The sequence below is a fragment of the Myxine glutinosa genome, chromosome 1 (genome assembly GCF_964187855.1).
Source record: "Myxine glutinosa chromosome 1, kmMyxGlut1.1, whole genome shotgun sequence".
NCBI lineage: Eukaryota > Metazoa > Chordata > Myxini > Myxiniformes > Myxinidae > Myxine > Myxine glutinosa.
Genome location: NC_136261.1, coordinates 402636441 through 402658767, shown reverse-complemented (window position 1 = coordinate 402658767; position 22327 = coordinate 402636441). Strand labels below are relative to the sequence as shown.

Below are 22327 nucleotides of genomic sequence, written 5' to 3'. Positions count from 1 at the left end.
TTTCGATGGGGGAAGATAAGAGATGGTGGTGAACAGCTGTTTTAAAGACCTGGAGGGAGGAGTGGGATTGAAGGGAGTGGGGGAGTTTGTTCCAGAGGCGGGAGAAAAGGGGAATGAAAGAGTGAAGGTGAGTAGAGAGCCTAGACTTTGGCAGTTTAACCAGAAGAGGGTTGCAGGCAGATCTTGTGCGACCTGAAGGAATATTGGGGGGACAGAGCACAGAGAGAGCTGGGGGAGCAAGGCCGGAGAGGAGTCGGTAGAAGACAGAAAGACCACCAACCTGCCTGCGGTGAGTGAGTGAAAGGCCCTCGGCGTTGACTACATCGCAGGAGATTCCAATGATTCTGAAAGCTTTGGCCTCAACAGCGTGAAGCCGAGCAAGGTGTGAGGCAGGAGCACCAGCCCAGAGGGGGGAACAGTATTCCATTGAGCTGCGGATGAAAGCCTTGTATGTGGTGAGGAGCTCAGGTGTGCCAAGGAAGGACTTCGCACGACGGAGGATGCCCAGTCGGCGACTGGCTTTGGAGGCCAGCTTGGAAATGTGGTTTTCCCAAGAAAGATCATGGCAGATAGTGAGACCCAAAAGCTTGAGCGACAGAACTTCTTGGAGAGGATTGTTGAGAAAGTAGATGGGAGGGTTGTCCAGTCGGTCCTTTCAGAGAGACATTGTAAGAGTGTGAGATTTGTCAGGATTGAAAGACATGTTCCACTTGTTTGACCAGTCTGTGATTTTGTCCAGGACTGCAGAGAGTGAGGAGGCTGCAGACTGCCGATCTGAGGGATGAGGAATGGAGCGACAGAGAGTAGAGTCGTCAGCAAAGAGATAGAGAGGATTTTCAAGAGAGTCAGAGAGATCATTGATGAAGACCAGAAAAAGCACAGGGCCCAGAACACTACCTTGGGGAACTCCAGCCTGAACAGGAAGAGGAGATGAGAGAAACCCATTCAGGGCCACACGGTGACTACGACCAGAGAGGAAGTCCGCCAGCCATGCGTGGAGATTTCCATGGATACCAAAGGAGGAGAGTTTGGAGAGCAGAGCAGGGTGCCAGACCGTATCGAAGGCACGTGAAATGTCAAGGGAGACAGCTCTAATTTCCTGTTTGGCGTTGAGGACCTCCATCCATTGTTGAGAAAGCAGAAGCAGCATGTCCAGAGTAGAGTGACCAGGTCTGAAACCAAATTGATGATCAGAGATCAAGCCATTGGAGAAGAGGAAAGATTTAATATCTGAAGCAATGATGGATTCCATGACTTTGCTGATAATTGGGAGAAGGCTGATTGGTCTGTAGTTGCTGGGATCTGTTTTTGCACCTTTTTTGTGCAAAGCGGTGATGTTGGCTGATTTCCAAGCAGATGGCAGATGACCTTGAGCAAAAGAGAGGGTGAAGAGAACAGAAAGAGGGAGTGAAAGTGCAGAAGAACATGATTTTAGGACCCGTGGGCTGATGCCGTCAGGACCAGTTGCAGAATCAGAGTCGAGGGTTGCCAGAAACTTTTCCACCTTGTCAGGAGGAAAGGACACAGAGTCCAGGAGCAGCTGGGTACGACTGGGTACGGTGGGTACAGAGAGGGATGGGTTTGGGACACAATATTTACAGGCAAACACAGAGTTGAGGCATTCAGCTTTTTCACGTGCGGAGTCAGCCGTTAAGCCGTTTGAGGTGAGGGAGGGGATGGAGGGGGAACAAACACCAGAAACAGATTTGACCAGACGCCACCAGGATTTGGAAGAGGGAGACAGATAAGAGAGTTCGGTCTTGAGAATGGTGAGATATTGTTTCCTGGCTCTCCTGAGGGTGGACACACACTTGTTTCGGGCTTTGTGAAAGGAAATGAGATTTCCTTCCGTTGGATTTGCTTTCCAGGAGACGAAAGCAAGTTGTTTCAGGGCAACAGCCTCACCACAAGATTCCTTGTACCATGGACGGGAGGAAGGGTATGACAACTGAAGACGAGATGGTATAAATCTGTGCATGAGAGAGAGCAATTTACTTTGAAAGAATTCCCAGGATGAGTTGATGTCAGAGGCGGTAGAGATGGGAGACCAGTCCAGATGATTGATGGCTGCTTGAAGACCGTGCCAGTTGGCCTGAGTGAAATGCCAGACTCGTCGACGCTGAGGAGGCTCTCTGAGAATGGTCAGAGAGATGTCCACTTTGACAAGCACATGATCAGATGAGCCGATTGGAGCAGAAGAAGAGCAGCAGACATTTTCAGGGAAGTTTGTCATAACCAAATCCAGAAGAGAAGATGCTCCGTTGACTGAGATCCGGGTCGGGAAATTGACAGATTGTGTCAGTCCCAGTGAGTCGCAGAAGTCCTTTGCTGAAGAGCCATGGCTGGTGAGAGAGGTACCCACACCCAGCCAACTGGCATGGTGACAATTGAAATCACCACATATGAGGAAGAGAGAGTTGGGATGGGTAGATAGAAGTTGGTCCATATTATCAGACAGTGAGATGTAGATGGAGTCATCGCTGATTGGTGGACGGTACAACACACATATGAACAAAAGGTGGGAGCGAAGGGGAAGCCGTAGCCAAAGGTATTCCTGGGGGTGAGGTGGAGAGAGGGCAGTGGAGGGCGAGTGAGGAAGAGAGTTTTTTATAAAGATAGCAACCCCACCTCCAGGACGAGGCTCAGGTCTATCATACCGGAGGAGGGAGTAACCTGGGAGAGATACCAAGGCATCAGAGACATCATGAAGGAGGAAAGTTTCTGTTAAGCAGATCACATCTGGTTTGTCAGAAGCAACCTGTATGGAGAGGTCAGTCAAGTTTGAGCGAAGGCCCCGGATGTTTGAGGTCCATACCGTTAATGAAGAGGAAGGGGGAGCATCGGGTCCAGAACAGGGGGGGGGAGGGGTAGGGTAAGATGTGGAAGAGGAGGAAGAGGTAGGGAGAGCTGTTGAAGGTGTGTCAGAGATTTCAGAATAGCTTGGAGAAAGGGAAGAATGGGGCGGACAAAAGGTTTGATGGAGATTGGGTGAGGCACAGTGAGGTGTTATTTGAGGAGGGGGAAGAGCAAGGCAGAAGGTTTGGGGAGATGAAGGTGAAAGTTGGAAGGAGGAAGAAGCAGGGAGGATGCTTTGAGGAGGAGGGGTGAGAGGGGAGTCTAGGAGGGGAGGAGCGAGGGAGAGTCTCGGAGGGGAGGGGTGTGGGGGGAGTTTAGGAGGGAGGGGAGGGAAGGGGCAAGGGGGGAGATTTGAAAGGGATGGGTGATGGGGAGGATTTGGAGGGGAGGGGTGAGATTGGATTTTGAAAAGTGTACGATTCATGGGAAACGAACATTTTTTGCAAAATGAGTTTGAGACCTTCGAGTCGAAAATACGTTTGAGGACACTGGAGGAGGGATGGAGTTCTGGATAGTTTAGGGAATGTAGAAAGGAGGAACTGTAAGAGATGGTATTATATATATATTTTTTGGAATGAATAGATTTGGTGAGCAAGACGAAAGCATCCTTTTGTAGGAAAAGAAGAAAAGGGTGTTATAATATATGAGAGAAAATAGTTGTTCAGGGGAGAGATTATACATTTCTAACCGCGTGATCGCGAACGAAGAACGAACGAACAAAAAGAACAAATAAACGAATAAGACCTGGGAAGGAAATAGTTTTTTTGGGGGTTTTTTTTTTTTTTTTTTTTTTTTTTGTGAGTACAGATATTAAACAAGGAGGTACGGGGTGAACGACTGGGATGAAACAGTGAACGAAAATAATTTCAGCGCATTCGACGAATCGCTGAGAGAAAAACAAACCACAAGGTCGGAGACGGTACGGTAGTCCAAGCCTACGAGTACTAGGCCGCAGAATACTCGATACCATTAACAGACGATTGTGTATACATGTACGAAAAATTAGCACCGAAAATTTTCCAAAAGATACGCTATAGGTACATACACCGAAAGATAGATACAGTCTCGACAAAAACACGATTGAGAAATATCACTTAGCTTCGAAAGCGTGAGCGCATGGAGCAGCTTCGAAAAGACGTGCCCTCGCCGTGATCTCAAGATGGGAGGGTTTTCCAGATAATCTTTGTGGAGAGACATAGTGTGAGTGTGAGATTTGTCACGATTGAAAGACATGTTCCACTTGTGTGACAAGTCTGTGATTTTGTCCAGGTCTGCAGAGAGTGAGGAGGCTGCAGAATGCCGATCTGAGGGATGAGGTATGGAGCGGCAGAGAGTGGAATCATCAGCAAAGAGATAGAGAGAATTTTCCATAGAGTCAGAGAGATCATTGATGAAGACCAGAAAATGCACAGGGCCCAGAACACTGCCTTAGGGAACTCCAGCCTGAACCGGAAGGGGTGATGAGAGAAATCCATTCAGGGCCACATGTTGACTATGACCAGAGAGGAAGTCCGCAAGCCATGCATGGAGATTTCCATGGATACCATAGGAGGAGAGTTTGTAGTGCAGAGCAGGGTGCCAGACCGTATCGAAGGCACGTGATATGTCAAGGGAGACAGCTCTGCTGTCCTGTTTGGCATTAAGGACCTCCATCCATTGTTGAGACAGCAGAAGCAGCATGCCCAGAATAGAATGGCCTGGTCTGCATCCAAATTGATGATCTGAGATCAAGCCTTTGGAGAAGAGGAAGGATTTGATGTCAGAAGTGATGATTGATTCCATGACCTTGCTGATTGGTCTGTAGTTGCAAGGATCTGTTTTTGCACCTTTTTGTGTAAAGCGGAAATGTTGGCTGATTTCCAAGCTGATGGCAGATTACCTTGAGCAAAAGAGAGGGTGAAGGGAACAGAGGGAGGGTGAGATAGAGTGGCAGAGCAGGATTTTAGGACCCGTGGGCTGATGCCGTCTGGTCCAGTTGCAGAATCAGAGTCAAGGTTTGACAGATGGATTTGAGACATAATATTTTGAGGCAAACACAGAGTTGAGGCATTCGGCTTTTTCACGTGCGGTGTAGGCTGTGTAGCCGTTTGTGGTAAGGGAGGGTATGGAAGGGGAACAAACACCAGAAACAGATTTGACCAAATGCCACCAAGATTTGGAGGAGGGAGACAGGTTTGAGAGCAGAGAGATATTGTTTCCTGGCTCTCCTGAGGGTAGACACGCACTTGTTCCGAGCTTTGGGAAAGGAACTGAGATTTCCTTCAGTTGGATTAGCCTTCCATGAGGTGAAGGCAAGTTGCTTCATGGCAACTGCCTCACCACAAGCTTCAGTGTACCATGGAAAGAAGTAAGGTTATGATAACTGAAGACAAGATGGGATAAATCTGTGCATGAGAGAGAGCAGTTTACTTTGGAAGACTTCCCAGTGTTACGTATTCCTCCCCGGCCCCCTGGTCACAATGTACCTCCGGGCCTCGAGAGGAGCCACGGCAGAACAAATATGTTATTCTGTGTCAGAAATCAATCGTGAAACCACACCAATGATTATCAACAAACAAATATTGTATTAAAAATCACACAAGAATAACGGTACAACAAACAGCAATCCAAAGTACACTCAATACATCTTATGATGGTACCATCAACTAGCATAGGATAACTCACGGTGTTCCCAGTGAGTGGAAAAACCTTCCCCAATGTCTCTATATTCCCGTCCTCAAGACGAAGTTGACTCCCATGGGGATGGCAAGGGCAGTCGCACCGCCGAAGCAGCTCTCAAGCGTAGGCGGTTCAAGCGACGCAGAAAGTCACGTGGTCCAAAACCAAGCAAACTCGTGGCGGAATGGGAAATCCCAAAGTTCCTCCAGGTATGAACGTTCCCTGGTTCAGTCGGCGAACCGCCACTTAATCTCCAGACTCAGCGTTGCGCACACACATCCCTGACAGACGACAGGATGGTGAAGAAAAGCTACCGCGTAGCTAAGACCTTTTGCGATGAACAAAGCGCGAGGGTCAAAATGGCCGACGGCTCTTACTTGAGTCGACACGACCCGGCGAGCATTCTTCGGAAAGCGCAGCGCCCAAACCTGACCACGCAGGTTTCTCAATCCCCCAGCGATAACACCTATCGCAGGGACTCCTTTCAAGGGACCTCAAAGTTCACTCACGACTTTCGCTCGACAACGCTCGCTACGGAGCTTGAAACGAATCGCTTCTTGTCCGACCTCACTCGCCACGCCCTTGCCTTCTTTTTCTTCCTCCTCATCTTCTCGTCGACATCCGGTTCCCGATCTGGTTTCCGGTTGCATTTAATGTTAACCCTTTTACATTGTGATAATACTAATGGCCATTTCACTTAAACAATGATAATAATAATACATAGAACCAGAAGTGTGCCAAGTTGATGAAAACCACAACAGCGGAAGTGATGAATCCGTTACACTCCCTCTCCCCACACTCCCCACCCCCCCCCCCCCCCCCCAAGAAAGAAAGTTTGAACACAGCGAAAACTTTCTTTGCAGGCAGACTCTTTAAACAAACAAAAGTAAACTCACAACCCCAAATCATCAATTCCCGTGAGCAACAATACTCAATACTAGCCGAAACCCGTGGAACATCCACGGAAGGGAGGATGTGGTGTATGGATAGAGAGTACCATTATGGATGGCATAGGGGATTTGCTTGTCCGAGTAAGAGTTAGGAAGAAAGATGAGAATGAAGAGTGCGTATATGAACAACGTATTTATTGCAATCTACTTAAATGACAATGCTACGATATACTTTTGAAAAATGAATGGATTCGTAATAGGAATCAGCATAGCACCACTCTGGGATTGTCCACTCAGCGGACGGCTTGCTGTCGCCTTCGACTGTCCAATCAGCGGACGGCTTGCTTCGCCTTTGCCCAGCAGATGCCAATACGATGGCGTCGTAAGATGGCGTCATACCGGCAGTTAATCGGATGCTTTTGGGCCCCAATGTCAGCGAATTCAGATTTTTCGAGTATGGCTGTACGCGATAAACAAAGAGCGCGGTTCGTAGATCGTAAATCCATTTGTGCCGTGGGCATCGGGTCACTGGGTGCGGCGTAAAAGGGATAACAAAGTCGAGTCCATACGCTATTATTATATGGACTAGCCGAAACCCGTGGAACATCCACGGAAGGGAGGATGTGGTGTATGGATAGAGTGTACCAATATGGATGGCATAGGGGATTTGCTTGTCCGAGTAAGAGTTAGGAAGAAAGATGAGAATGAAGAGTGCATATATGAACAACGTATTTATTGCAATCTACTTAAATGACAACGCTACGATATACTTTTGAAAAATGAATGGATTCGTAATAGGAATCGGCATAGCACCACTCTGGCCATTTTCTATGAGACTATATGGTGTGGGTTGGATTTGTGTGAACAAAATCAAGAAAAAGGCGACACTTTGTAGAATCCAACTTACACTGTGTATAAAGTGTCACCTTCTGACTTTGTATTTTATATTGTTAGAGACAAAACAAACACTAAATAACATAGCCACATACCAAAAACGTGTATTTTCAATTTTCACTTGTGCAAAAATGCTACTCACAATTACATCGCCTGTGCGTCGGCCTGTGATTGAGCCAGAGAGTTGGCCTGTGAGTCAACTTCCTTTCCAATATCTGCAAGAATTGAAATACTGATTGTGCATGTGTAAAATTATATGAAAGAAGAACATGCATATCAATAGACTATGCCATTGAAAAGGAGCGCAGCTGTCAATAGAAAAGGATGTCTGACATCAATTTGACATTATTGCACAGGAAATGACAAACAAAGAAACAGTTCATTTCCATCGGGTAATATTACGATAAGAGATCAGCCGATACCTTTATTATGTCCATCAGCATCCATGGCACTTCGGAAAAAAAAAAACGTGGCATCAGCCAGCCGCAGCCAACTATCACGTACCGTCTCGAAGTCAATGCCATCCTTTTATCTCTTCGTATACACCTCACTGATTTCTACCTTATCATGAACAGGGTAAAGCCTACTTTGATAATCATGAACGGTGGCAGATGCAGGAGCGAAACGTAAGCGTAGGCCTCGGCCCTACCTATCCAGTTGTTGTTTCCGTTGTGTAAGGGGGAAAAAAAACAAACATTTTGGCCTCAGACCTTTGAGAGTACGTCGTTCCGTGAACTTTTTGAACGGGCCTCGTATGCCATGCTTCATCAATGTTGGGTTGTTTTTAAATGATTTGAAGGATTAACTTAAGCACCGTGAATAGAGCAGATACTGATGGGCGGCTGATCGGTTTCACTTCGTTGTTATCACAGTATATGGAAGAAATTATGGTAAACCCACCTGATGAGGTTAGCGTACACCGCCATCGATGACACCGGCACAAATGGCGGAACAGATGGATGCTTCTTCATCGCATTGCATCGCATTCTCTTCCTGTGAAACTGTTTCATAGAACTGTGTCGTTTATGTACATTTTTAGCCGCGTCGCAGACGCTGCTCATAGAATGCACTCTGCTGTTGTTGTTGTTACCACGTCTTCTTCTTCTTCTTCTTCTTGTTGTTGTTCTTGCAGAGAAGACAAAACCTCAACGCTCCACCCATTCTGGGAACCATAGCTCCACCCATTCTGGGAGAGCCTTCATATAAACAAATATCCACCATTTTATTAACTCGCATAGCTTTGAGGCCTGTTTTGTAGGCCCGTGGTGTCTTCCTCTCACACAGTTTTCTTTCAAATCAAATTCGATATATCATTTCATTTTTCACAGTCGCCAACATAGTTTTAGACTCGGTTGAAAAAAAACGGGAAGAAAATGCGATGAAAGTTGCCCTTTATAGAACGAAATGAATTCTCAAAGGCCTGTAACTTCAAGTCCATTGAGATATATATATTTTTTAAATCGCGGCATGCTCAGTCATACACCGCCCGAAATAAGAGACGGGAAAATGCCGAGATATATATATTTTGTTTAAATCGCGGCATGCTCAGTCATACACCGCCCGAAATAACAGACGGGAAAATGCCGAGATATATTAAAAATTCGTCCATTTGATGACAATCGTCACGATGAAATATTTAATTTATACGTCATCACAATAATGTGGAGAGAGGAGCATAGCTTCGATCACGTGTCGCCACATACGGAAAATTGCCGAGATTTTTTTTTTTTTTACATCGCGGCATGGTCAGTCATACACCGCCTGAAATAACAGACGGGAAAATGCCGAGATATATTAAAAATTCGTCCATTTCATGACAATCGTCACGATGAAATATTTAATTTATACGTCGTCACAATAATGTGGAGAGAGGAGCATAGCTTAGTTCACGTGTCGCCACACACGGGAAATTGCCGAGATTTTTTTTTTTTTCAATCGCGGAATGGTCAGTCATACACCGCCTTAAATAACAGACGGGAAAATGCCGAGATATATTAAAAATTCGTCGCCACACACGGGAAATTGCCGGGATATATTTTCACTTTGCACAAAAATAACATCAAGTAATCGAATCAATAGGAATGTCCTGTGCTTATAACATCGACGTTATAGGCACAGCTGCATCTAGGCATTGTGTAACATCGACGCGGCTTTTGTTTTAATTAAAACTTTTTGTACTTGTTTTTTTATTACATTCACGTAGTTTCACATTCTTGACTTCGTGGAGCTTCAATCTTTTGTGGTTCAAAAAAATAAAATAAAGATGGATTCTTCTTCATTGCATCGCATTCTCTTCCTGTGAAACTGTTTCTCCATTTAACGTTTCCAAAATCAAAACTTCAAAAACTTCTTCACTTCGATTCGAAAAAACTTCAAACTTCAAAAAACGTTTCCAAAACGTCACTCCATTTAACTTTATTAAAATGACGATAAAGACCATTTGACCATCGCCTTCGCACAGCAGACGCCAATATGATGGTGTCGTAAGATGGCGTCGTATCGGCCGATAATCGGATGCTTTTGTGTCCCAAAGTCGGCGAATTCAGATTTTTTGAGTATGGCTGTACGTGATAAACAAAGAGCGCGGTTAGTAGATGGAAAATGCATTAGTGCCGTGGGCATGGGGTCACTGGGTGCGGCGTAAAAGGGATAACAAAGTCGAGTCCTTACGGTATTATTATATAGATTCCCCAAAAATAAAGCAACAAAACTTCGAACAACCTACAGAGATTTCCAAAGTTAATTCACTCTGGACAAAGCGTCAGCAACGACATTGTCCCTGCCCTTTACATGTTCAATTTCCAAGTTGAACCCCTGCAAAGGCAAACTCCATCTCATCAACCTCTGATTTTTTACTTTTAGTTTCTTTTGAATGAAGGTTAAGGGGTAGTGATAAAAAAATCCAAAGTCAAGCAAATCTACAGCACTTTTCCCGGGAGGCCGAGCTGAGAGCCAGGTTCCATGGTGGTTGGGTGGTGAGGCCTGGAAGTATTCACTACATGGATGCCTTTCAGAACGTGGAGTTCACGGTTAATCCGTTTTGGAAAGTTCACTACATGGACACCTTTAGGAACGTGGCGTTCACGGTTAATCCGTGTAAGAATCTTGGCTCGGCTGCTCCGCAGCATTCAGTGCTTCAACTCTTCCGAACTTCCATAATAATCACGGTTGGACCGCTTGTAGTCACAGGAATAGCATCTCCTTCTCGGCCACTACTCTGATAATCATTCCATCGGGAGCTACCGTAACTCTGGGAGCCTCCATAGTAATATCGACTGCGGCCACCACCAAAACCACTACTTCCATGTTGTCCTCTGTAGCCCCCTTGACACCTATGAAATGCCTTCTCTGCTGTTATGGTCCGACCCTCCAACTCCTTGTTATTCAGATCCTTTTCTGCATCTATGGTGTCCTTTGTGTTTTCAAACATGACAAAGCCAAACCCTCTTGACTTTTGTGTCTCCCTGTCTTTTATCAGCAGCACTTACAAAAGCGGGCCATATTTGCCGAAGACAGAGGCCAGAACATCTTTCCTTGTTTTGAAGTTCAGTCCACCTACAAAGGGCTTGCCAACATTGCCTCCATCCCTGACTTGGGTGGTGTTACTTTCCATACCAGGCTTTTTAACAAACAACGGGTTACCAGAAACTTGACCACCGGCCAAATCATTCCAAATAACAAAAGATTCTCCCTCTACAGGAAGAGTGGCTTGTAGACCTACGGTGACCGGTCCTGACACCAAACCAGACTCTAAATGGATAACATGAAGTCGAGCTTTAACACAGCCACCAACCCCCTGTAAACGAACACTAACACCAGTTGCCGTCTTCTCTGACAATGGCAAAATGCCTTCAAGCATCAAAGATTGATGTGCAGCTCGTGATCTCTTTAACTCAGCTCTGAATGTCCAAGTGCCTAAGTGACTAACATGTTGTTGCAAGACATCTGCCATGTCTTATCCTTCAGTTCAAACAAGGTTATGGCTTTTAAAAAAACAACGCGGCTCTTTGAAGAGGACCATATGCGTCGTAGCTTGGGGGAGGTTGAGTCACAGAGTTTAATTCTCTGTACTTATGAAGATGCAGTTATATCTTAATACATTAGTTGTGCTAAATTAAGTTGTGCTAAATTTATATAATTAATTCCAGTGTGAACGAGGAAGTGTACATTCATTCTGATTCCCCAGAGAACTATTTCTCCAATGTCGTTGCTCGGTGACGATCTAGTTTTTTTTCGTGGGATGTGACATGTGCAATCTTGTACAAAACTCAACACTTATTAATATAGCTTCAGACCTATTCTATTTGCTTATATGACATACCAATAATTAAATGTTTGTTCTATAGACTAAATCGTTGACTACATGAGTTAAAGTTTAAATCCATATTGCAAAGGTAATATGAAATCATAGACGGTCCTTTGGAGAACAAAGAATGCTTTGAGAGACTTTAATTATCGGCTCACCAGTACATTTGCCCTTCATAACTGATAAAGTTTCAAGAGTTACAACTGCAGGAAGCTTTTTCCCAACTGATACATATGTATTTAATTCTGAATACACATCTTATTCGTTGAATACAAATTACATTGTTTGTCCAAACTCGATTTGTCCTAACTTGACGTAACTCGGTTTTTGACGTAAACCGGGCGTAATGTCTTAAAAATGCCTTAAAATGAAGACAAACACCGTAATTCGTAAAACTAGAGTAAATAACTGTAGGAGGCTGCGGCTTCGTCCTGAATCTTTGCCGCTCCCCGTCGGGAGTCCCTCCGTTGTTTTCTTTCGGTCGGGTTTTCTCCTCGAACGGGGTGACCGGCACGGACGTGTCGACCGTGAGCTGGCTTGTGTGCCGAGTGGCTCCGCGGCCCGCTTCACCACGGCATGCTTTACCCAACGTGTCCGAGCAGTTTCACCGGTGGTCATGTCGTGTTGTCTGTGACGAACGAATGAGCTCAGGGTTCCGTGAACCCGGCCGCCCCGGGGATCGACGCTCGCCTCCGAGTCGTAGGCGTGCCCCGTCTTTCCTCGAGCGGCCGAAATTGCTTGCTTCTTTATTTTTGGACGATGCGATAGATGCAGAAACGACGACGTACAGGCAGGCATTTGCAAATCCATGCACGTGTGCACATGTGCACATGCACATGTCGATCGGTCTTTACAAGGATATGCATCAACAACAACTTGCTACTCCCTGCACCACAGATGTCAATTTCCAAACAATTTACCTACTCCCTCTACCTAACTTTAAACTACCCTCCCCATGTATTTGTGAAGGGGTCCATCCTCCCGCATCCACTCCTTCGCACCATGCACTCCACACCACTCAATCCACACTACTCACTCCACACACCAAGTATTCTCTCCATTTATCCACTTGCACCCCATGCAAGTCAATCACTCAACACCATTACACATGTCCTCAATACACCACTCGTACACTTTCTCCGGTCAGCCCAGACTATTGCCTCATTTCACCAAGTTCAACGATAACCAGATTCTCACACACACAACCATTCACTACCAATGCCTCATTTCACCAAGTTCACCAATAACCAGATTCTCACACACACAACCATTCATGACCAATGCCTCATTTCACCAAGTTCATCCACAAACAATTTCACTCAATTCCTCCTTTGCGCCTAAAGCTCATCCTCGTACTCACACACATGATACACCAAGATACACCAAGAGCGGCTTCAGCTTGAAGTCGCCGGTGCAATTACGCCCAAGCATTAGCGCTAGCCGCTCCATCGTGACTTTGTAGCCTGGCATGGTCTTCTCGTCCTTCGAGATAAAGGAGATGATGATGCAGGAGTGACGTAAATTCACACATAATGACGTTCGCTGAACTGAAATTTACTCTAGAAGAGTGGCGTAAAGTCGGATTTGACGTAGGTCGAAATGGCGTAAAACAGGGTATGACTGTATATATATATATATATGTATATATATATATATATATAAATATATATATATATACATATATATATATATATATATATATATATATATATATATATCTATAATTCCATTAATCTCTGTGTGTATGTGTGTTTGTATGTGTGTATGTGTGTATGTGTGTATGTGTGTTTGTATGTTTGTCTGTGACCGCTGTTTCTCGACAACTACCGGTCCGATATACTTGAAACTTGCCAGGTATATTGCTGGGGACCCGAGGATGTGCCTTTTCAAGGTTTGAAATTAATCGGACAAGTAGTTACCGAGCTATGGCGATTTCTTTACCAAACACCGCAAGCCGTTCGCTTTGGACCAAACCATTTCATGTAAATAGAGAGGGGGGTTCTGTGGTCGTTGCGAATGGACCAAACCATTCATGTAAATAGAGGGGGGGGTTCTGTGGTCGTTACTGCCACGTGGTTTCAAAGTTTTTTTTTGTTGTTGTTGTTTGCACGCATGTTTTTTTGCACCCACGTACGGGCACGCCCTAGGATGTTTACACACACACACCCCTACACAAATTTTTTTTTTTTTTTTTTTTTGGCAAGGAACGGGCACCCACGTACGGGCACGTCCTAGCTTATATATAGTACGGGCATGCCCTAGTATATATAATTCCAGTAATCTCTGTGTGTATGTTTGTATGTTTGTATGTTTGTATGTCTGTATGTCTGTGACCGCTGTTTCTCGACAACCACAGGTCCGATATACTTTAAACTTGCCAGGTATATTGCTGGGGACCCGAGGATGTGCCTTTTCAAGGTTTCATATTAATCGGAGAAGTAGTTACCGAGCTATGTCCAAAAAACGATTCAACCAATCAGAGAGCAGCGAGCTATCACGTGTGCCGAACGTGGCGAACAGACTCTGCCTCGGACGGCACATTTGAGAGCGTATTCATTTATTTCACGTTGGAAAACTATGTTGCCGTTAAACTATGTTTTAAAACTAATTAAAACTAATTTGCGATTCATTCGCTTTCCTGCGCGTTTGTGCACGCGATGGCGATTTCTTTACCAAACTCCGCAAGCCGTTCGCTTTGGACCAAACCATTTCATGTAAATAGAGGGGGGGGATTGTCACCGTACTCGCAAGCCGTTCGCTTTGGACCAAACCATTTCATGTAAGTAGAGGGGGGGGATTGTCACCGTACTCGCAAGCCGTTCGCTTTGGACCAAACCATTTCATGTAAATAGAGGGGGGGATTGTCACCGTACTCGCAAGCCGTTCGCTTTGGACCAAACCATTTCATGTAAATAGAGGGGGGGGGGGATATAATTTTAGATATATATATAGTACGGGCATGCCCTAGTATATATAACTGTGAGAAATAGTAGAAACTCCACAGTACGAGCAGGGCTTCTCATTTGCATTGAATAAATAATCGGGAGATTAAATAAGACGCGGACGTAGCTTCAGGACTTCGATCTTTAATTCGACAAGCTTTCAACCAACAAAGGTCTTCTTCTAAGTCTACAAAAACAGCAGGCATGTATATCAGTCGAGTATGTATAATGATATGTGTGTAAGATGTGTGATATGTGGAGAAAATGCATACAAAAGGAAGAGCCATGCCAAAGCTCACTCACCGGCCCCAAGTTCAACGGAAGTGAAGCGCACCTTACAGTTACCGTTTGCGTTACAGTTCTGGTGCACATGCATATACAAATATAGAGATACATACATAAACACACAAGCATATATTCATATACCATTTATATTCAGATAATATATTTATATATTTATATAAATGACATATAAAGGTAGAATGAGAGATATCACAGACACGTACAAGGAAGTTATTGATTTCTGACCGGGTGTTATTAAATCGTGTGTAGAGTGTATTCTCAGTTTTTCCAACAAATTGTTTGTTGCACTTTTGGCAAGTGATTAGAATGAATGAATGGGTGAATGAATGAATGAATGATTGAATGAATGAATGAATGGGTTACGGTTAACAATTTGATTGGGTTGATGTAGGAACATGCTTTAATCATCAAAATTTATGCCATGAGGGATTTTTGTCCGAAGTTTATCTATCCAAAAGGACTCACGTTTCAGAATCATGGTGTGTGATCGATTTGTGATTGATTCAATGGCAGAGATTTGAATGTCATTTATAGAGTGATCCGGTTGATTAAAGTGTATCGTGTAAGGTAGAGATTTGCCCTGACTGGTGTGGAAGTCATTGATTTCTGACCGGGTGTTATTAAATCATGTGTAGAGTGTATTCTCAGTTTTTCCAACATATTGTTTGTTGCACTTTTGGCAAGTGATTAGGTATATGACCCATGTAGATTTGCAGTACATATAGGAGGTTCTATTCTATAGGAGGTTCATTTTTTTAAATTTTTATAGGAGGTGATGGGGAATTTTTGTCCTGTGCTAGAACTACAAAATTTGTTTCCTTCTAGTAAATGCTTGTGAATAATACATTTTTTTGCTGTGCATTTATAGAAGCCAGGGATCCTAGTTTGTTTGTTGTGGGGATGTGGGTGCTTTGCTTTTACCAAGAGAATACACTCTTGCTCGAGCCCCCGAGCCAATTGGGCGAGCCCCCAATTTCTGTTACGTGCTCCTCCCCGACCCCCTGGTCACGGTGTACCTCCGAGCCCCGAGAGGAGTCACGGCAGAAAAATGTGTTATTCTGTATGTCAAAGATCAAGGGAGAAGCCACCCCAATTGTTACTCACAAACAAATATTGTTTTAAGATCACACAAGAATAACAGTACAACAATAATAGTATTCAAAAGTACAATCAATATGTCCTATGATGGTACCATCAGTTTTGTAATATTTAACTCACTGTGCTCCAAGTGAGTGAAACACAAACATTCCCCAATGTCTCTTATTCCCGGCTTCGAGACGAAATTGATTCGCTCCAGTGATCGCCAGAACGAGGTCCAATCGAGACCAGAATCTCGTGTGGATGGCAAATACAGTCACACAGCCGAAGCTGCACAAAGGCGCCCTCAAGGCGCCTGGGAAATCCAAAGGCACCCTACAGGCGACTGAGAGATCACACCCTCGGGTATGGATGAATTAACCTTCAAAAAGCCACGTCACACACGCCCCAGATCGACGTCTGAATGCGGTGGAGATGGTCGAAAAGAGACAAAACCGCGAGTGAAGCCCAAGTCCTGCGCGAGTCAAAATGGCCGACGACCCGGTCTCGTGGCGCATGGCACGGGGATGATTCTCTCCTGAATCGATCGCAAAACCTGACACACAGGTTGACCGGTCACAGCGATGACAACTCTGTCGTAGGAATCCCTTTCCCGGAAACCCGAAAGTTCGCTAGTGACTCTGGCTCGCCAACGTTCGCTTCAGAACCCGGAGCAACTCGGCTTTCTTGTCCGACTCATTCGCTCCGCCCTCTTTTCCTATTCTTCCTCCTCGTCGTCCGGTTCCCGATCTGTTTCTTTTAACATTAACTTTTTTACCTTTTGAAAACAGTTCCTGGACAATAAACCTTTTGAAAACAATAATAGTACATGGAATCAGAAATATTTACAGTGGATGCAAACCACCACAACGGAAGTGACGAATCCGTAACACTTCCCCCCCCCCTCAAGAAAGAAAGTTTGAACATAGTGAAAACTTTCTTTGTAGGCAAAACTCTCCCAACAAACAAAAGTACTCACACCCAAATCATAAATTCTCGTGAGCAACGATAATCAATATTTCCCAAAAATAAAGCAACAAAACTTCAAACAACCTACAGAGATTTCCAAAGTTAGTTCACTCTGGACAAAGCATCAGCAACGACATTGTTCCTGCCCTTTACATGCTCAATTTCCAAGTTGAACTCCTGCAAAGCCAAACTCCATCTCATCAACCTCTGATTTTATTTTTCATTTTTTGAATGAGGGTTAAGGGGGTGTGATCAAAAATCCAAAGTCAAGCAAATCTAGAGCACTTTTTTAGGGAGACCGAGGTGAGAGCCAGGTTTCATGGTGGTTGGGTGGTGAGGCCTGGAAGTATTCACGACATGGACGCCTTTAGGAACGTGGAGTTCATGGTTAATCCATATAGGAATCTTGGCTCGGCTGCTCCGCAGCATTCAGTGCTTCAACTCTTCCTAACTTTCATAATAATCACGGTTTTTTTTTTTTTTTTTTTTTTTTTTTTTGTATACAATATCGAGGCTCGTGAAAGAGCGAACATTAATCACACAGAAAGACAAACCGACACATAAAACATATAACATAGGGAGCGGTAGACAAGATGGGGAGAGAGGGGGAAGGACACAAACACAACATTTGAGAGCAGGGACCGAGAGACATGGAGACATCGAGAGATCTGAGAGAGGGCGAGGGCTTTGGGGGGGGGGGGGGCGTGGGAAGGGGGCAGTGGGAGAGGTATAAAACATATGGACACTGCCAGGACTTCCAGGAAAGAAGTTGGAATTTCAAACAAGGTGGATCTGGGGTGAATTAGCGGGGGTAGAAAAGATCAAGGTTTTGGATGGGGGAAGATAAGAGATGGTGGTGAACAGCTGTTTTAAAGACCTGGAGGGAGGAGTGGGATTGAAGGGAGTGAGGGAGTTTGTTCCAGAGGCGGGAGAAAAGAGGAATGAAAGAGTGAAGGTGAGCGGAGAGCCGAGATTTCGGTTGGAGCGCTTGTCGGTTTTCGGTTGGAGCGCTTGTCGCTGTAGTCACGTGAATAGCGGTCTCCTTCTCGGCCACTACCCTGCTAACCATCCCTTCGGGATCTGCCGTAACTCTGGGAGCCTCCATAGTGATCTCGACTGCGGCCACCACCAAAACTACTACTCCCACCCCGGGAGCCATAGCCACTCCTGAAGCTACCCTCCACGTTTTCCCCCTCTGTAGCCCCCTCGATGCTAATGGCCTGCCTTCTCTACTATTAAGGTCTGACCATCCAAATCCTTGCCATTCAAATCCTTTTCTGCATCTTTGGCATCCTTTGTGTTTTCAAACGTGCCAAAGCCAAACCCTCTTGACTTTTGCGTCTCCCTGTCTTTTATCAGCCGCACTTCCAAGAGTGGTCCATATTGGCCGAAGACAGAGTCCAGAACTACTTCCCTTGTTTTGAAGTTCAGTCCACCTACAAAGAGCTTGTCAACATTGCCTCCATCCATGACTTGTGTGTGCTGACACTTAGTTTTTGGGTACTTGACAAGACGTGCCTGTGCAAAGCGTGACGTCAGTACCTTCCTCTTCTCTTCAGAGTGCTTCCTACCCAGAGCACAAGTTGCGGCACAGGATGTAGACATACCCGGATTCTTCTGCTCTAACTGTGCAGTGTTATTTTCCATGCTAGGCTTTTCAACAAACATCGGGGACCAGAAACTTGACCACCGGCCAAATCATTCCCGATAACAAAAGATATTCCCTCTACAGGTAGAGTGGCTTGTAACCCTACGGTGACCGGTCCTGACACCAAATCAGACTTCAAATGGATGACATGAAGTGGGGCTTTAACACAGCCACCAACCCCCTGTAAAAGAACACTAACACCAGTTGCCGTCTTCTCTGACAATGGCAAAATGCCCTCAAGCATCAAAGATTGATGTGCTCCTGTGTCCCTCAATACCCTAACAGGTCTCTGGTTAGTCAAGTCTCCATTCAGTGACACAAACCCCTCTGAAATAAAAGGTTTGTAACCCTCTTGAGCAAGGTCATTCTGTGATGCCGTAACTTTGGCATGGGAACCTTCACAAGGCACTGTCCTCCAAGGACGATTTCTCGCATTTGCCAATGCATTCGGAGTTGTACTAATCTGACTCCTCTCCTGATTTTTCCTTTCCAGGGCATAACATTGGGACATCAAATGTCCAGGTTTCTTGCAAAAAGCGCAAGTAGGCCCAGCGGGAAAACTCGTGGCCTGCCTCGAGCCCCCCGGAAGATAAGTCTGTCTTGCAACTGTAGTCTTCTGATCCCTAAAAGTCGCGGTATCAGAGTTGTCCTCATAGTCATCTCTAGGCCGCCCCCATGAATATTCGTTCTCCGCACCGGATGTACCATAACTCCCCATGTGAACTCTAGGTGAGAAGTTAGGTTTGTGGAACCCCATCCTGTGTGTCAAGGCACAGTCATCGGCCACGGTTGCTGCCTCATACAACTCTGGGAGCTTCTTTTCCTCCAGATGTACTTTAATGTCCTCGTGGACACACTGTTTGAATTCCTCCACCAAGATCAATTGTCGCAAGAGTTCGAAGTCTTTCCCAATCCCTTTCGAATCACACCACCGATCAAACATGGTTTCCTTCATTCTCGCAAACTCCACATGGGTCTCACTCTCCCTCTTCCTGGCATTCCGGAATTTTTGCCGGTAAGCTTCAGGGACCAATTCATAGGCTTTGAGAATGGCTTTCTTCACTTCCTCATAATCTCTACATTTGTCAATCGGGTAAAGCCGAAAATATATATTGAGCTTTACCCACCAGAACACTTTGCACTAACATAGTCCAGGTCCCCACAGGCCATTTTAGCATTTGAGCCACTTTCTCAAAATGTAAAAAAAACTTGGCTACCTCATTTTCATTGAAGGGTGGAACCAGCCTCACATGCCTACTAACATCCCAGGTGTTCTGACTAGTTGTCGAACCAGCCGGCATGGATATGACTTCTCTCCGTTCTCCCCTTAATTCCAGCTCCTTGAGTTTAACTTCCTTCTTATACTCCATGTCACGTTCCTTTATCTCCCTTTCGGCTCTCCTCTCCTCTGCTCTTTCCTTTTCTCTTCTATCTTCTAGTTCCCTTTCAGTTCTTCTTTCCTCTGCTCTTCTCTCCTCGGCTTCTCGTTCCTGTTCTACTCTTTTTTCCTCGAGTTCTCGTTCCTGTTCTACTCTTCTTTCCAAGAGTTCTCTTTCAGCACTCCTTTCCTCTGCTCTTCTCTCCTCGGCTTTCCATTCCAACTCTTTTAACCTTTTCTGGCTCTGCAGTTGCATCTCCATTTTTCGGAGCTCCACATTTTCTTTTTCCTTGGGTAACCAATCCAAGGCTACCTCTGTCCATGTTCCCTGTCCCACCAGAGATTCTACCACCAATGTCTGCATCTCTGCTTTCTTCATATGAGCTTGGACCTCCAAGTTCAAATGTTTCGCCAATCTCAAGAGTTCCAATCTTTTTAACACTAGGAACTGTGCCTCATTAGGGGACGCCGCAAACATTTCTGCGTCAAACACCATGGTGACTATTAGTTAGCACCTGTTAACCTTCACACAAAAATTTCCAATTTTTTTTTTAAAAAATTGGGAATGCTAGAAAAATTCCAAATTTGGGAATTCGGGGAATGTTAGGGAATTCTATCCGGGACGAATGTTTTCAGGGAATTTAATCCCGGACGAAGACCCAATTTCGAGCCCCCGAGCCAATTGGATGAGCCCCCAATTTCTGTTACGTGCTCCTCCCCGACCCCCCGGTCACGGTGTACCTCCGAGCCCCGAGAGGAGTCACGGCAGAAAAATGTTATTCTGTATGTCAAAGATCAAGGGAGAAGCCACCCCAATTGTTACTCACAAACAAATATTGTTTTAAGATCACACAAGAATAACAGTACAACAATAATAGTATTCAAAAGTACAATCAATATGTCCTATGATGGTACCATCAGTTTTGTAATATTTAACTCACTGTGCTCCAAGTGAGTGAAACACAAACATTCCCCAATGTCTCTTATTCCCGGATTCGAGACGAAATTGATTCGCTCCAGCGATCGCCAGAACGAGGTCCAACCGAGACCAGAATCTCGTGCGGATGGCAAATACAGTCACACAGCCGAAGCTGCACAAAGGCACCCTCAAGGCGCCTGGGAAATCCAAAGGCGCCCTACAGGCGACTGAGAGATCACACCCTCGGGTATGGATGAATTAACCTTCAAAAAGCCACGTCACACACACGCCCCAGATCAACGTCTGAATGCGGTGGAGATGGTCGAAAAGAGATGAAACCGCGAGCGAAGAACAAGTCCTGCGCAAGTCAAAATGGCCAACGACCCGGTCTCGTGGCACACGGCACGGCGATGATTCTCTCCTGAATCGATCGCAAAACCTGACACGCAGGTTGACCGGTCACAGCGATGACAACTCTGTCGTAGGAATCCCTTTCCTGGAAACCCGAAAGTTCGATAGTGACTCTGGCTCGCCAACATTCGCTTCAGAACCCGGAGCAACTCGGCTTTCTTGTTCGACTCATTCGCTCCGCCCTCTTTTCCTCTTCCTCCTCCTCATCGTCCGGTTCCCGATCCGGGTTCCTGTTTCTTTTAACATTAACTTTTTTACCTTTTGAAAACAGTTCCTGGACAATAAACCTTTTGAAAACAATAATAGTGCATGGAATCAGAAATATTTACAGTGGATGAAAACCACCACAACGGAAGTGACGAATCCGTAACATGTTCCGAAATCCGAATCCGTAATCCGTAACATTTGGAGGAGGGAGACAGGTTTGAGAGTTCAGCCTTGAGAGTACCGCGATATTATTTCCTGGCTCTCCTGAAGGTAGACACACACTTGTTCCGAGCTTTGTGAATGGAAATGTTGAGAATTTTATAACAGCAGCAAAATCTAGAATTTTTTCTTCATTAATCTTACAATCTTTATTTTATTTAAATTGAATAAAGTACTTTAACACTGTTGAACACAAATCGCCTTCTTGTTACCTCCACTAAACTTTCAGTTCAGCAGTACTTGGACATGTTAATTAAGTTAGTGAATAAGGGTGATGTGGAAGACTGCTTCAATTGTGCTTAACATCCGGAATTTTTCTTTTTACCAATCTTTAATTTCATTATTATATTTAAATTGAAATACAAATTCCATGGCGTAACATGTTCAATGAACTCTCGAGATGGTTCTCAATCTCATTTCCCTGCAAAAGACATGCTGATTTGTACACAGGTGATGTCTATTCTGCAAATGTGGAAGGCAGACAACACAACAACGATTCATCTGTCACAGAAGATTCAAAATGTGCTTCTGCAAAGGAAGGCTCAGATGATATTCACATGACAAATGGAAGTGCTTCCTGTTTTGCAACTGGTGAGTGGAAACTTTAAAATTTTACATACAATCTTTTGTGTTGAGAAAATACAAGATTT

The 22327-nt window shown here is 44.9% G+C and overlaps 1 protein-coding gene across 2 annotated transcripts in view; it reads left to right on the top strand.

Annotated features, from left to right (window-relative positions):
- Nucleotides 1-22327, top strand: part of LOC137417169 (uncharacterized) — a 91484-nt gene that overhangs the window by 65813 nt on the left and 3344 nt on the right. For both annotated transcript variants that reach the window (XM_078770360.1, XM_068102970.2), the window contains exon 3: nt 22128-22268. In XM_078770360.1, the coding sequence (XP_078626486.1) occupies nt 22128-22268 (141 nt within the window). The remainder of the gene's footprint in view (nt 1-22127; nt 22269-22327) is intronic.